The 16,199-nt window shown below is 35.6% G+C and overlaps 1 protein-coding gene across 1 annotated transcript in view; it reads right to left on the bottom strand.

Annotated features, from left to right (window-relative positions):
• Positions 1 to 16,199, bottom strand: part of LOC125650611 (U3 small nucleolar RNA-associated protein 15 homolog) — a 42,298-nt gene that overhangs the window by 4,146 nt on the left and 21,953 nt on the right. The window contains exons 7-9 of the mRNA XM_048879052.2: positions 4,992 to 5,127; positions 2,255 to 2,339; positions 1,284 to 1,424 (exon numbers count right to left, since the gene is read on the bottom strand). Of these exons, the coding sequence (XP_048735009.1) occupies positions 1,284 to 1,424; positions 2,255 to 2,339; positions 4,992 to 5,127 (362 nt within the window). The remainder of the gene's footprint in view (positions 1 to 1,283; positions 1,425 to 2,254; positions 2,340 to 4,991; positions 5,128 to 16,199) is intronic.

The raw sequence follows: 16,199 nt of genomic DNA on the forward strand, positions 1-16,199 counted from the left end.
TTTGAGGACGATACACCTATCGGTTTTATCTTCGCTCTTGTCTTCTCTCACCCTTTGAGGGTGATACAGATCAATGCTTGATAAGAAAGATACAAATCCCTGCTTTGTCTTTGTTCTAATATCATTTTATATGTACTTTTAAAGGGAGAAATATCTCTTATCTTGCAATTTGGTTGGTCGGTTATATATATTGTTTAACGTCCAATTCGAGAATCCTTCACTCATATGGAGACGTCACCACTGCCGGTGAAGGGCTGCAATATGTAGGCCTATGCTCGGCGCTTATACGGCCTTTGAGCAGGAATCGATCTTTATCGCGCCACACCTTCTGTGACACGCGGCCTCGAATTTTGCGGTCTCATCCGAAGGACCTTCCCATTTAGTCGCCTTTTACGACAAGCAAGGGGTACTGAGGACCTATTCTAACACGGATCGCCACGTGAGGCCTGCAATCTGATCCTGTTCTTCTTCTAACCCGGAACATATACATCTTGCTATGCCTTCTCTCTAATCGGACTGATCCTGTTATATCTGTTGAGGATCGTATGTTCCCTTAATACGCGTTATAGATAGTTATGGTTTAGCTCCATTGCCATCTTCTGATGATGATATTTTTGCAGCGTTTTTGCTCCAGTCCTGCTTTACCTTTCAAGGATGAGCATCTTTCCTTCAGTACTAACTTGATAAGTAACAACTCTTTTTTATTGGTCTTTGCTACTTCTACTTGCCTTCAAAGAAAGCCCCCCCCCCCCTGTAGCTCAGTGGTAGAGCGTTCTCTTTGATTCAATTCAATTCAATTCAATTTATTCTCATATTCTCTTCGTAACCGGGAGGTCGCGAGTTCAATCCACACTCATGCCATGGCCGTGTCAAACCTAAGACATAGGTAGTGATTGAGAATCAAGGGTCTTTCGGATATGACCTTAAAAACGGAGGTCTTGTGTCACGGCAGGCGTTGGCACGTTCAAGAACCCCCACTGCAACAGCCGTAACGCTAAGCATAGATCTGTTTTACTTCACCTACAGGTGGTGGGGTCTCAATATGAGTGAAAAACTTTCGACGGGACCGTAAAACAAACCAATCAACCAAACAATCAATCAAGGAAAGATATTTGCTTTACGTTTCCTCTCGTCCTATCTCACCTTTTAGAATTACACATTCCATTACTTTACCTTTCCTTTTTCCCTTCTTTACTTTTTGAGGGTGGTACGCTTTCTTTTCCTTTTGCCCTACTTTACCTTTAGAGTGTGGTACGTTTACCTTTCCTTTTGCCCTACTTTACCTTTTGTGGGTGGTACGTTTTCCCCGCAGGGTTGTACCGGTAAGTGGGTTTGGCTCTTGTTTTTGCTTCTTTTGGAGGTTTTCTTTTTTGTATTGATAATAATCCTTCCGCCATTCCCACAACCAGCAGATCATCATTCGGCTGTGTAAAAACAAGAATTACAAGTTTCTGTGAAACAGTATATATGTACTCATTACTGAAGGCTACGCGCCTTAAAATATTTGTAGCGATGCCTACCGCAAAAGTACACCCGAGAAACCCACTGTCAATTTTAATTTCTATGTATTCTTAAGATTAATATCCTTTATTCTAATAATGAATCGTACCGACCACATCATTAAAACTGATCGTTAACAGATTATGAATGAAATGGAAACTTCATGTAATTTTCAGACATCACTTAAATATTATGCCAAAATGGTTTACTCTTTCTCATTCAGTTGGAATTCACAAGAATGGCAGAGGCTAAACTGTCAATCCTTACTCCTCTATTGTACCGCACGCTAAAGAGTTACCTAATGATTCAATTCAGAACTCAACCTTCTAGTGGATTAACAAATCCTTATTTTATATAATAACATCCAATTCAATGGAGCTTATTGCAACAGAAACAAAAATAAAGATTGATAATATTCCCAAAACATGTTGTTTTCTGTTTGGGCAAGGTCTCTCTGGAGAAATCGATTGGTATCAATTTCTGCTCCCCCAAACGACCTCGCTCTATTGTAAAATTATCCAAATATCAGTCTATGATTGTGAACACAATAGTGGTAACTTGTAAAACACTGACAATAACAAGAAATTCTATTTTCTGGGCAATAAAACAACATTTTGTGTTCCAAGAATGCAAGTATGCGGCATTTAAACTCAGCATCATTTCCCGTCAAAACTGAAAGTGAAACCAAACATATGACGTCTAATAGAGATGACCTTGAAAAGTGTTACATTTGGTGTCCTTAGCAACGACTTACCGACACTGCAGCACTGAGGACGGTTCCTGGCATATCTAAGGTATGTACTACTTTGTAAGTACTAATGTCGAAAATCTTTATATGTCTGTAATGACAGAGTGTGACAAATGTAATTAGCACAATATTTATTGAAGACCATAATCGGTAGAAAGTTTAAATATTCACTTGTGCCGACTCAAAAACTTTGTCAGGAGGCATGCATATTGTTAAATATTTTCATAAACCTTTCCACAAACACGTAGTAACGACCAATGCAGTCTAAAAGTGCAATCACTTCGCATTACTAATCGCTTTAGCTGCACTTTGTGGGTTTTTTTTTTTTTGGAAAGCACAAAAGGGTCAACGCAAAAAACAATATCTACATTATACTAAAACTTACAAAAATTACGTTACATGAAATGCATGCGATAATGTTACACAAAGTGTACCAGGAAAAAATACGAAACTAAAAGCGGCAGTATAAAAACTAGAACTGTAATTCTACACAATTACTACACTGCCAAAAGCTGATTTCATTGACGTGGGTTTGCCGTCAAGATCATCAGCGGGACTAAATTAATGCATACTTGATTGAATTAAAAACACATAATTGATTAAGTCATGTTAATATGTCCTGTCTTGTATAACTTCACATCTTCCGCAGTGCATTAATATTAAGAATGCAATGCTCGCTACGCGCAGTTAGATGAAGGGATCTAAATGAGTCATCCGTCAGCGAGGTTAGAGATTAAATCCATTATGATATTTATATTTAGCCTCTCTTGAAATTAAGGTGAACACATTATCCTTATAAAAATTGTTATTAATATACAGCAAATATAAAATTGGACCGAGTCGAGATTTCGAGTTATCGTCCTTGGCACGACGCTTCGTTTTGTGATAGTTTTTTCATGATCTTCATAAACGCCTCTTAAGAAGCCAGTCCAGATTTCAGTTATTGTTGTCGATGTAATTGAATTTAAAGACTACGGGTGGGGAACTAAAGAATTGTACAATGCTTTAGGTAGCAGCGGGGGCTCGGCATTTGGTTTTATACAACTGACATCCATCAGATGGTAAACATTAAAATTACTTTCTTCATAAAATAATCAAACACAGAAATCAGATTTCCGCGCTCGTTCTATATGTTCTGCGATGAAATGCAAAAAAGGCCAGCGCCAGTGTGCGGTTTGCACATCAGGGGGGACCCAAATCCTTAACTGATGTAAATTTAGGCATACTTGGGCTAATTCAAATGTCACATTTGATTGTGATAAATCTTAATTAACACTCATCAAGGGGGGATCTTTATGCTGTAACAATGTATTTAAGGGGGTAATCAACATCCATTTACAGATTTAAACAGACAACATACGCCGTTTTTATTTATGTGCTTATTTCTAGGTACTAGCTACATGTAATTGTTTACTACAATAATTTGAATAAATGTCATTACATGCTTGATTTTTGGGGGGAATTGCTTTTAGAACAAACACAGAGTTAATAATCACAAAAACGGAATCGTGAAGTTAGAACTACAAAATACCAACTTAAAAACGAAGCATTTATGCTAAAAAATAATGCAGCATTTTCGCGTAACATGAACAGTAAAATTCTATGAATTTCTACAAAATACCAACATAATGTTTTGTAATGGAAATTTTATATGCTAGTTCAATTTTAGGTTTGTTAACACTGATGCATACTTTAACAATGTACGTGTCAAAGACTCGAAGAGGGGCGTGCATGTTATAGAAATCAATAGAATTGAATTTATTCCACCCAGTAGGCGGATCCAGGTAATCAACCGTGGATTGCAACTAACCACCATTTTTCATTTTATGTGGAATGAAATAAAACAAAATGAAATTTGTTTGATACAGCAATCAAAAGAAATTCTTCCACGTATAATATTCCTCACAATTAATCACATGCACCACGTATAATATTCCTTACAATTAATCACATGCATCACGTATAATATTCCTTACAATTATTCACAATACAATTACTTTCCAAAAGGATGTTGTTTACGTGTACAACACGAATACTAAAGGTATATGTGCCATATTAAACAGCATTTTGTTTGATGTTAAAAACTAGACCATAGTTTTGCCTGTATGATAAACTATGAAAAATAGCAAGATTTGACAATTTCGACAAATTATTTACGGGTATCAAAGGAGTACTGGTCTATTCAATGTAAGGAGAAAACGACGATTCTCTATTGCATTGTTGTACGCAAGCGCGCGGGAAAATATTAATAGAAACATTATGGGGGTTACCGCATATAGTCGTACTGAATGGTGATTCATGTTAAACATAAAATTTGACTCCCTTTCTATTGCTCAAAGTGGTTCTTTCTTCACTGTTTTCCGTCTGACTGTCTGTACCGCTATTGGCTAAAGGTGTCCCGTCAACAGCCTGCAGGCCATGCAGGCTTTCACGTTGCCTTGTAATTGTTTACTTTCGAAATTCCGCGGGCAAACTTTCGAAATTCCGCGGGCAACGTCACGTGATCATAAATATTTCGAAATGGGGCGTTCACTATTCGACTCGAAGAATACATAATTAAATATGAAACTAGATTGATTACTTTTTAATCCGATTGAGTTAAATTGCAAAATTTGCAGAAAGTGGATAACTTATTCCTACGATGACATCAAAAGAATATGGCATACTAATATAGGTCTATAGCTTTAAACATACATGTACATTTTATCTAAGGACTGTCAAATCAAATTAGTGAATTTAATACCTGTCTACGGAACCTGAGAGGATTCTTGTGAAATTATTGCAAAAAGAAAGTGACGTCACTGTTTTATGATGATGACGTAATGATGTGAGTAGACGGCCTCCCTGTAAAAGGTCCCACACTTTGATGACGTTTCCACCTGTAAAAGGAAAAGTTTTGACTTTATGAGGTTAGTGTCAATGTAAACAAGATATCCTGCTGAATTTGGCTACTTAATTTTCTTATCACGTATTAGCAATTCTCGGACAAGACGTGTGATTTTATCAATATGTATTAACTCCATCATACGGCTAAATTGTTAATTCATACTCATGAGGTTTGGCAAATTCTGTAGTAGTTGCTATCTATCATTCTACCTTACTTAAACAGAAAAAAGGTAGATTAAAAGAGAGCCATGTAGGCATACAAAACTCAGTTAACCTCAACAGAAGTAATCATAATAGAAATTCGTGAATATCAGCAAATATCAGCTAGCAAAAGGTGAAATAATCAGCCTTGTTTTATTACAATAGCGTCATGTGCATCATTAAAAACAGACAGGAGGAAAGGCCGTCATTCTGAGGGGATGGATAAGTTTGGCAGGAAACGACTTTCATCGCTTCTGATCCGAACAGACTTTTATCCCACTACAAATAATATCAATTGTTGAAACCAGATTTGCTTTCATAAATGATGATTTTTCAATCTGGTAAAAACGCTGCTATTTTGTGAAATAAATGATTAATCACGCGATTTTTGCCTCACTGGTGATATGGCTGAACGCAAGTATTAATGGACAGATTTTCATCTCTCTGTATAAAGGAAATGAGGCAGAAAATGTCGAAGGTATCCTGAAAATAGGTTTAGATGTTTTTAATATGAAGATGATCTGCATGTTGGTAGCACGGAATAATATAATTTCAAGCAATGCTTCAAATTTTGGTCTATTGGGTGTTAACCGGAACCGGGCAATCAACCAATGCCATTATACCAGAGAGTTCACCACCTAATCAAACATATTCTAGTTCAGAACTAAATTAATCCACGTGATGATTGCCCGAACTACACAAATTTATTATGAGCCAATCTTCACACATCTCGCTATCGACATAAAAATCAAAGTCAATAGAGATGATGACCAGCGAAGACCCGTTACCAAAATATATAAAGCATCGGAATGCAAGAACCAATTTATTTCACGACAAACAATACTATCACAGACGTAAAAGACGGTAGCTCTCGGCTTTATTTTCTCTGGGATAAATAATAGAGCAATAACTTTAAATTAGTTATTAAGACTGATGGGATTGTGGTATAGTGATGGAGTTTGTTTGCACTTAGCAAAAGAGGTTCCTTTGAAAGAGGTAGATAAAAAGAAACCAAGAGCACAGCCGTCGTCAATCTTCATATTGGTCTGCTATCCTATCCTGCATTGGTGTCCAAAGAGACAAGAAAAATCAACAATAGCAAATTATAAATTCGTGGCTTTTAGATATTTCAAATACTTGCTTAAGTTGAAATTTACTTACCATACCATTTACTTATCATATTTACATAGGTAAGTTTTAACATCGTTTATCTAATCTGTGTAACATCTTCCATATTTTCCCCCGAGATCACATATTTCTCTAACGGCAATTCCCATTGCTTCAATTTTCAATTAAAGATTATTACATGAGTGGAGATGATTACTCCTCCTAGTCACCTGATCCCACCTCGGTGTGTCCAGGGGTCCGTGTTTGCCCAAAGTTCTATCTATTTTGTATTGCTTATAGGGGTTATGAGATTGATCACTGTTCGTTATCTTCACCTTTTAAAGAGGTGTAACTCATCAAAGATTTTTTAAGGATAAAAAGTACATTTGAATCGTAAATTTTAGAGAGAAAATATTGACAACCCTCGTGGGACTCAAAAGCATAACTTCCAGAGACGACCGCCCTGCGGCTTAATCTACCGGGAAATTCAACAACCAAAAACTAGGGTATATCCATGATGTGTGGCTTTCGAAACAATAAAGTGAAGATAATGAGCAGTGATCGATTTCATAAATCCTATAAAGAATACAAAATTAAAAGTATTATGAGTTAGCCTAGTCCTCTGGTGAGAGATTGCAGTGAAGCTTGCGTAGCGCGCCCTCTGGTGAGAGAATGGCAACCGAGAGACCCGGATCGATTCTCGATTCCGATGCTAATTCAAACCCAAAGGTAGTCTTCGCCAAGCGACCAGCAGTCACGAATCTTTCGGAGGAAAGGTGAAGATAACAAACAGTGATCAATCTCATAACTCCTATAAGGAATACAAAAGAGAGAGTTTGGCAAACACGGACCCCTGAATATACCAGAGGTGGGATCAGGTGTCTAGGAAGAGCAAGTATCTCCTGTAGACCGGTCACACCCGCCGTGAGCTCTATATCTTGACATGACCTTTAAAACGGAGGTCCCATGTCACGGTTGGCTTCCGCACCAAAAAGAATCCTCAATGTTACAACCGTAAACGCCATGTATAATGAGCAAGTCAAAATCCGTACGTCTCTCTACATGCGTGAACTATTTTCTAATGGATCGTAAAACATACAAACAAAAACAAAGAAAATGAAGAAAACTAATTGTTTGGAAATTTCATTAGCTATTCTGTATGACAACATGGATGTCATTCTAATTAGAACGCCTTTAGACACATTTAAACATACACCCATATACTTTGCAGCAGGATTCTTTACAAGATGTTACTCAAAAGACCCCGACTATCACTTCAGGAGAAGAGCGCAGGAACAGAAAGTGAATGACCAAACCTTTTCCGAATGACTAAACCGCTTCCGAATGACCAAACCGCTTCCGGATTGAACTATTGAACTCAGGAAATCACCGACTTTCAAAACGTGATGTTAATCCAGACAGATAAACAAAAATTGATAAACAAAAATTAAGAACTTCAAAAATGCCAACTGATAAGTACTTGTATTTCAAAAGGACATATAATTCAGTCACTGTCCAGTCGCATACTGTATTTTATTCAGTAATAAAATCAATTCTATTATTTGTGTGTCCATAGGCATGTGTTTGATTTGAGTGAAACACTATAAATATTTTGGTTGATAATAAATCAACAAAACCTTGTTTTCTCGCAATATTTATTCCAATTTTTTTTTGTTTTATCATAAACAAACTTCCCAGGCCCATCGTATGTAGTATAAATAAGGTAGCGATAACGGCAAGAATTTCCAACTCCGTTTTATTTCGTCACCAGTTTGACTTTACTCATTTACATTATTCTAGGTGCTTGTAAACCTAATTTTAAAATATATGTAGGCGAGTTTTTCTTGTATTAAAGTAGTTCCCCCCGTATAGCTAGAATATTTTGTATTCATTTTTCACTTCTAGACACAGACCGAACAATTCCTGTAATCACGTATATATTTTACATAAACATATATTAGTTTTACACATTTATACTAATGCCCCACCTCACACTACTGTAAATCATAATGATGCTGGGTTTCATTTATTTATTTATTTATTTATTTTTTGGTGCAATTCTTTTTAGAATATTTATTATTTTCCATCTTTACGCAAGAGAACAATTCGCAAACTTCCATCATATATCCACTTCCGTGCAGATCAACAGAATTGGGAAGTTTTCCTCTCAGTGCATAAAATCAGGATCATTTATGAATTCTGTTGATTCGTCCCTATAAAAATGTTCAAAATATCTAAGCTACAACTAAACAGAAGTATGCAACTTTACAAAAAGACGTCGAAATTCAAGACACTTATGAGAAACATAATTTCTAAATTTAACAAGTTTTTCATCTATTCTAGCGATAATAATTTCCGGAAATTCGATGTACTGATGAGGGAAAAGTAACAAATTAATGTCCCTCTGAAGCAGCCACAGTATGGGAATACTTCAGAAATATAAATTAAAACAACTGCTCGGCAACAGAAGTGATAAAAGAAGCTGCACTCCTAAATCAAAACCCACTTGCCTTCTGATGATCACCTATTCTCAATTTCCGATGTCGTACTCGAAAATCTACTCAACGCATGTGGAACGATTATTTGCAAATGGCATCTCTTCATCTTATTAAACCATCATTTAGAAAGTGATATAATAGAAAAAAAATGTAAAGGGCTTCCTTTATTTTCAAGAGTAAGAACTTCACCAGAGCCAATGGCCACATCTAAAAAGCCTACTAGATCTGTAATAGTACTTTAGATACATTATGGCTTGTTACAAGAATGTTGAATTCTCGTTTTATAAGTATTTCGTGTGAATTTCAGCCTAAATGACGTCATAAAATCAATTTCATTCAAGTGGTGAGGTTGAGTATATTTTTACTTTAAAAAATCTTATTTGTAGCTGAAACAAAAACAACAAATGGAGCCATAATTTGTTCACTTAGATGAACATGACCTTGCATTCCAAGCGGCGAAAACACCAAAGGTCAAAGATGAGAAATATACTAAATATTTGTAACTTGCTGAAACACCCCCCCCCCCTCCAAGGATATATACTGTACTTCAATAAAGGTACGCGTTTTGTCCATTCGTAGTCAGAAACAAACTATAAAGGAAAAGTAAAAATGTTGCTTTTTGTCGGTGTTTGGTTTGAAACTTTCATTCACTAGTTTGAATAATATGAATAATAAAAGAGTGAATATTCAAAAAGTCCTATCTAAACGCTTGACGATAGGTATATATATATCTATTATATAGAGTTTCGCACTGCTATATAATGCAAGTCAGAATATTTCCAGCTGACAGAAGAAAAAAGAATTGTAACCCAGATGTTAACAAGACCACCACAAAGTGAAGCATCTTACAACCGGGCATTTATATGTCTAACATCATCTATCTCTGCGGTCCGACGAACTCACTACCTCACCCTCGTGTACCGGTATACACCATCTATCTCTGCTGTCCGACGAACTCACTACCTCACCCTCGTGTACCGGTATACACCATACGTTGTGATAGGATGAAAAAATGCAAAAACGAAAATTTTGTAGAAGAATTTTAACAAGACGTTTTTGGGACCAAATTTAATTGCTGAAACACCTTGCCTAGTCAGAGGAGTCTTATAGCTTAGAACACCAATACCAGTATATCTAGGCTGTTTGGTAGAACACCAATACCAGTATATCTAGGCTGTTTGGTACAACTATACTTGAAATTCTCAGAATACTTGCACATTATTCTGACAAATTATAATTTCTTTATTGCTATTCCTCAAGATCCCTACAGGGGAAACATAGGAACTCCACTGCAGGTCCATTATGGTCCCCAAAAGTCATAATTTAAACTGCCTCAAATTACAAGTGTCTTCTCTAAACACACGGCAACAAAAACATTGATTATTTTAAACACTGTAGTCATAATTAGTAACATCATAAACATGAATTTTCTTTCTTCACAACATAATAATAGTCTTCTGATAGCATAGTGCCACAGCTAAATATTCACATAATAATAGTCTTCTGATAGTATAGTGCCACTGCTAAATATTCACATAATAATAGTCTTCTGATAGTATAGTACCACTGCTATATATTCACATAATAATAGTCTTCTGATAGTATAGTGCCACTGCTATATATTCACATAATAATAGTCTTCTGATAGTATAGTGCCACTGCTATATACATGTATTCACATAATAATAGTCTTCTGATATAGCATAGTGCCAAAGCTAAATATTCACATTTCCAAGGTTTTTTTGCCTTTGATAAGTTTAAAACAAATCATAATGATATCAATTTCCTCACGAATGCGTTGTACTTGTAAACAATGCGCGTATGAATCTTGATAAAGAAATGTAAATTTAAGACATAATTATCATTTATTCATGAAGTATGCTGGCGTGAAGGTGAAGGGTCACAAAATTAAACCTATGCATGCTATATCAGTGAGGGTTCCTTATCGTACAAACGCCAACCGAGATATGAGTCCTCCATTTTAGAGACCATATCGGGAACTTTCACTTCTAATACCGAAAGTTTGCATGGTGATTGATTGCGGTTTTACGGAAGTTTGGCGAAGTAACATGTACAAATTCAACAAAGTCTCATAACTCCTGTAGAAATTGTTGAATCAAAATGCAGGCACAAAATGATCAATTAAATATGGTGACTAACAATCCTACAAAATATGAACAAAATCCGTTGAGCGATTTCTGAGGAGTTGCGTCCACAAAGTGTTCCTATAGTGTAGCATGTACAAATTTAACAAAGTCCCATAACTCTTGTAAAATTTGTCGAATCAAAATGGCAGCGTAATATGATCAACTACACATGATGACTAACAAATTACAAGTGTCTTCTCTAAACGCACAGAAACTGAGGAGTTGCGTCCACAAAGTGAAGTGGGACGGACGGACGCACGGACACCGGTATTTCTATGCCCCCTTTCCGCGTTGCGGCGGGGGACAACAAACAGCCAATCAATATGAGTGAAATATTCTCGATGGGATAAAAAACTAATCTCAGCGAGATTCGTCGAGGCTGGATATTTGGACTGACGCCTCTTCCGAATCTCAGACCAGTGTCACATAAAGTGATTCGGGAAATCTTGCCTGAACTTCGGCCGCTTGTTGCGATTAAAATGGGTTAAATTGAATTTCTCGTCCGCTTCAACTTTTCGCCTTAGACATCCTATTAACTCCCGATCACAATGAAACATGCATTTCTTACCTTTACAAGGTATAAATCCCACAGTAATTCAAGTTGGCTATTTTCGAAGCCATTGCAAACGGCCACCATTTCATATTTTACCTTCTCAACACTGGAGAGTTCCGATATACTACTTCATGACAATTTGTACTATGATTGAAAATACAGAACTTACTGGTTGACAATTACTTTGTACAAAGCATTTAAGCATAAAAATTAAAAGCAATAAAAAGAAAACTGTGTAATATTTAATCAATCTATTTGAAGGCGTCCTAAACTATCGGAACTCTTCAGTGTTGAGAAGGTAAAATATGAAATGGTGGCCGTTTGCAATGGCTTCGAAAATAGCCAACTTGAATTACTGTGGGATTTACACCTTGTAAAGGTAAGAAATGCATGTTTCATTGTGATAGGGAGTTAATAGGATATCTAAGGCGAAAAGTTGAAGAGGACAAGAAATTCAATTTAACCCATTTTAATCGCAACAAGCGGTCGAAGTTGAGGCAAGATTTCCCGAATCACTTTATGTGACACTGGTCTGATATTCGGAAGAGGCGTCAGTCCAAATATCCAGCCTCGACGAATCTCGCTGAGATTAATAAAAAAAAACTAACCAACCAACATTAACATCCTTCAAAAACGATTCATACACAAACAGACATCATTTACTCAAAATAAAGATCGAACAAGGTCATGCTTGGGGTATCTTTGAAATATACGTCATTCCACAACACAGAAACATTTCCATCGCTTTCCTTACGCTGGTTTCATAACATAGTCTATGTGACGTCATCACATGACGCGTAATGATCTGTGTTTTGGGTTTGTGGGTTTTCTTTTTTCTTTTTCTTTCAGAATTATCGAATCCCCCGAAACATCATAATCTTACTGTACAAACATTGGAAGGGACAATAGAACTAACTCAAGCCAATTATTTATACGAAGCATGGTTGAGTTCCACAAAATGTTTCTTCTGGAGTAATGTTAAATTTGTTAGAATTTAACAACTTCGACAACTTCAAGCCATGGACATATTTCTATTAGAAAGTCTTACTTGAGCCTTAATGTTCATGTGAGCTAAAATATACAGATATAAAAAAAAAAAAAAAAAAAAAAAAAAGAAGAAGTGCAAAGCACTTCATCAAAAAACTTTTTTCCAATTAACATTTTAATGAATGTAATTATCGAATGACAACATTCCCGTGACATTTGCTGTATTTTGAGATGTTTTAACGAAGAGATTCTCCCGATTTGAAATAACTCTACATCAACAGGACAGAGTGGAGAAGTTGAAATCTCGACAAACATCCTTCGCCATGATTAAACGCCAAATCTTGTTTCTTGATTAATCACTTTAACATGTGCAAAAGTTTTCGGGGAAAACTTTTCAAATATGATTGTTTTCAAATTAATTCTAGCCGACATGGGGAGTTTGGAATGAAGAGAAGTCGAAATAACAAATAAATTCAGCCCAAATATCCTAGTAGGTATTCCAATAAGCTGCCGATGCCTATCGAATTTCAAAATGAGATTTGTGAATATATTTATGCGGAGAAGCCAAAGGAATATCTAACAATACAAAAGATCTCATTTCACAAAGAAAATTTCATTTTTTGTACAGTAGCATGGGTGTAAACGTGCAGAAAATGTACAGAAAAACAAAACGGTGCCTGTATAAACGAGCATTTTATGGAATATTTGTTTTCATATCGCACATGCGGGAAATTAAGTAGATTTTTTTTTAAATCAGTTTTGTTGTGTGAATGATGCACACTTATAGCATTGACCTCAACGTTACAAGAAAGCTAGTTTGGACATTAAACAAATTAACCTTGAATTGAACTCAAACAGAAGCGCATGATGTGAAGGAAAATTTCACACAATCCCATCACGCTCTATCATCGCCCTTGTATACCCATGTTTGAACACTATTTGTATATACGAATGACGTATCTATACCATAACTATAGGACGGTTCTGTCTCATTGTTTAATGTAATATAGGAGACGGATTTACGTGTCGGAATCCTATAGCACTTATGTTTGTATGTTGCATGTGCACTGTTCAATTAATCAATCAATTAATAAATATAGTTTAAACCAAACTCGAATTGTAATGGAATTCTGTAAGCAGTGGGAGTTTCCTGGTTGTCTGTCCGATGTCGAATATTTAAAAATAAACAACTCTATAATGAAATCAAAATGTCAGAGAAATAGTATCACTGTACCAGTGTAAAGAACAGCTTTTTATTTATTTATTTTTGGATAATAATTATTACTCTCCATAATCAGTGTAACAAGAACAAGCTTCAGTGAACTTTCTCCATTAAGTGAGATGGAGAGATTACATCTCGTAGAAAATCTATTTTTATCGTAACCTCCCACTAATTTGATGTTTGATTAATGTCACGAATTTTAAATCTTCCTATCAAAACTGGCTACAAGAGTTCCCTCAAAGGAATATGATACGGCAAATGGACATATGGATTAAATAAATGTACTTTTATCATTTGGTCCTCCTTTTACTTTGCAATGCTTTACAATATTTTATTGGTAAGAATTATATCATAAATTTAAACATGATACACACCGTTTTTCATACAAAGCAATAAAGAATTAAAAGTAGATTATACTTAGATAAAATTCATACCCTTTTTAACATGTCCTGCTGTGAATAAGAGAAGCCTTGAACTATTAATGTACATCATTCAGCACACAGAAACATTAAACACAAATTAATGTCTGATACACGGAATAAATTCTTCTCTTGTAATAAATGGTCATTATTGTGGATTCTTGTTGTGTTTCTTTTTCTTTTTTCTTTAGAAAAATATATCTAGATAGTTCAAGTTCATTTTATTCACTCAAACCACATTATACATGGTACATGAGGTGCATTAAGTAAACATACATTTGAGTAAGAATAAGGTCAGAGTATGTACAAATATACAATATACATGTATTGAAAAAGTATTTACAAAATATATTAAGGAGGACAGACTAACTCATAGATTTTTGAGATAAACATACAGAGTTTTTTAAAATTGTTTTAACCTTACTGGTTGACATAATTTCATGAAATTATAATAAAATAGATAAACATGAAATATATTTTAGAAATACACCCTTTATAAATCACTTAACCTTTGAAATCATATAAAAGGCATCACTAGCTGTGATAATAATAAATCAATTTTATCAATGAGAAAATCGAACTGACATAGGAACAAAATTTGTATTCGTCGATCACTTTTTTTTCCTTGTGAATGAGTACGATACGAATTCTGTGTTGAAAGAATTATAGCTTTTAGTCAGAGAGAGAGAGAGAAATGAGTAGAGAAATTGAAATGCTACAAACCAAAAAATTTGAGGTCCGCGAAAAGAGCTATATTGCGTCTATTATAATCCGTAAGTGTTATGTGTGTGTGGGGGGGGGGGGGGATATGTGTGCTTCCTAGTTGCCCATAGACTTTTGTGAAAGAAACTTTGGACATCTTTTTACATCCCAGAGAATGCGCAACACAGTACACTCAGCTAAAACTCTACATGAGTGAAAAAATCCAGGACATAAACCCACCACAACAAACCAAACATTTCTGTGAAAGATGAATACTAAATGCAAGGTCAGAAATGTCTGTTAAAGGGTTTCTATTTTGTCACATATAAATTCTTTTGAAAAATACAATAGTATAATATCACAGGCACTCGACGTTTTAAATATCTATAATTAAAAAAATTGTCTTCCTGTAAACAGAATATTATGTTTACAGGAAGACATTTCTTTTAATTATAGATATTTAAAACGTCGAGTGCCTGTGTATGATACAACATGCAGTAGATGACGTCTGTCACATCCGAACTTTCTGATTGGCTGAGATCCAACATCCTAGAAAATATCTTGCTACCCATGGTCCTCTGCGTCTCCGCACACAGATATTAATTTGCGGTTATATCTACTTGTACCTACACATGCCTTCGATAGGAACTTCCAAATTAAGGTAGCAGGGGACGGTTTCGCAACCTTTTTTACAAAATGGAAATACCCCATATTTGAAGTAATATTACATGTATAAAAATGTATAAAATAATTTTAGGATGCATGTCAAATGTAGCTGAGTGCTTCATAAAAATGTTGATATACAAAATGTAGGTGTCACCATGATTCCTAGCATATAGATGGGTGCAAATACGAAATTAAGACACGTGATCAGTTGCTGAAGAAATTCCGGTGAAAACATGCATGGTCCAGCAAAAGGTCTCTAGCTGAGAGGGAAGGTGGATGGCCCCATATTAAAGGTAGATTTTTAAGAAGGGCAGACAGGGTTCTTGATTGTGCACAGTGTCTAAATCCACGCTTGGTACTGTGATGGTGTGGGGGTGGTGCGGATTAGCCCATATGAGAGAAAATCAAGGCCAAAAAAGCGCACCTGCACCAGCACTAGTATTTATAGATTACACAATTCATTAACTACACCAATATGAAATGCAAGTATTGACATAAAAGGGAAACATGATTTTTCATTAGCCTGAGTCTGTCATAATCTGACTTTGATGTATACCCCCTCC

The sequence above is a fragment of the Ostrea edulis genome, chromosome 5 (genome assembly GCF_947568905.1).
Source record: "Ostrea edulis chromosome 5, xbOstEdul1.1, whole genome shotgun sequence".
Taxonomy (NCBI): Eukaryota; Metazoa; Mollusca; class Bivalvia; order Ostreida; family Ostreidae; genus Ostrea; species Ostrea edulis.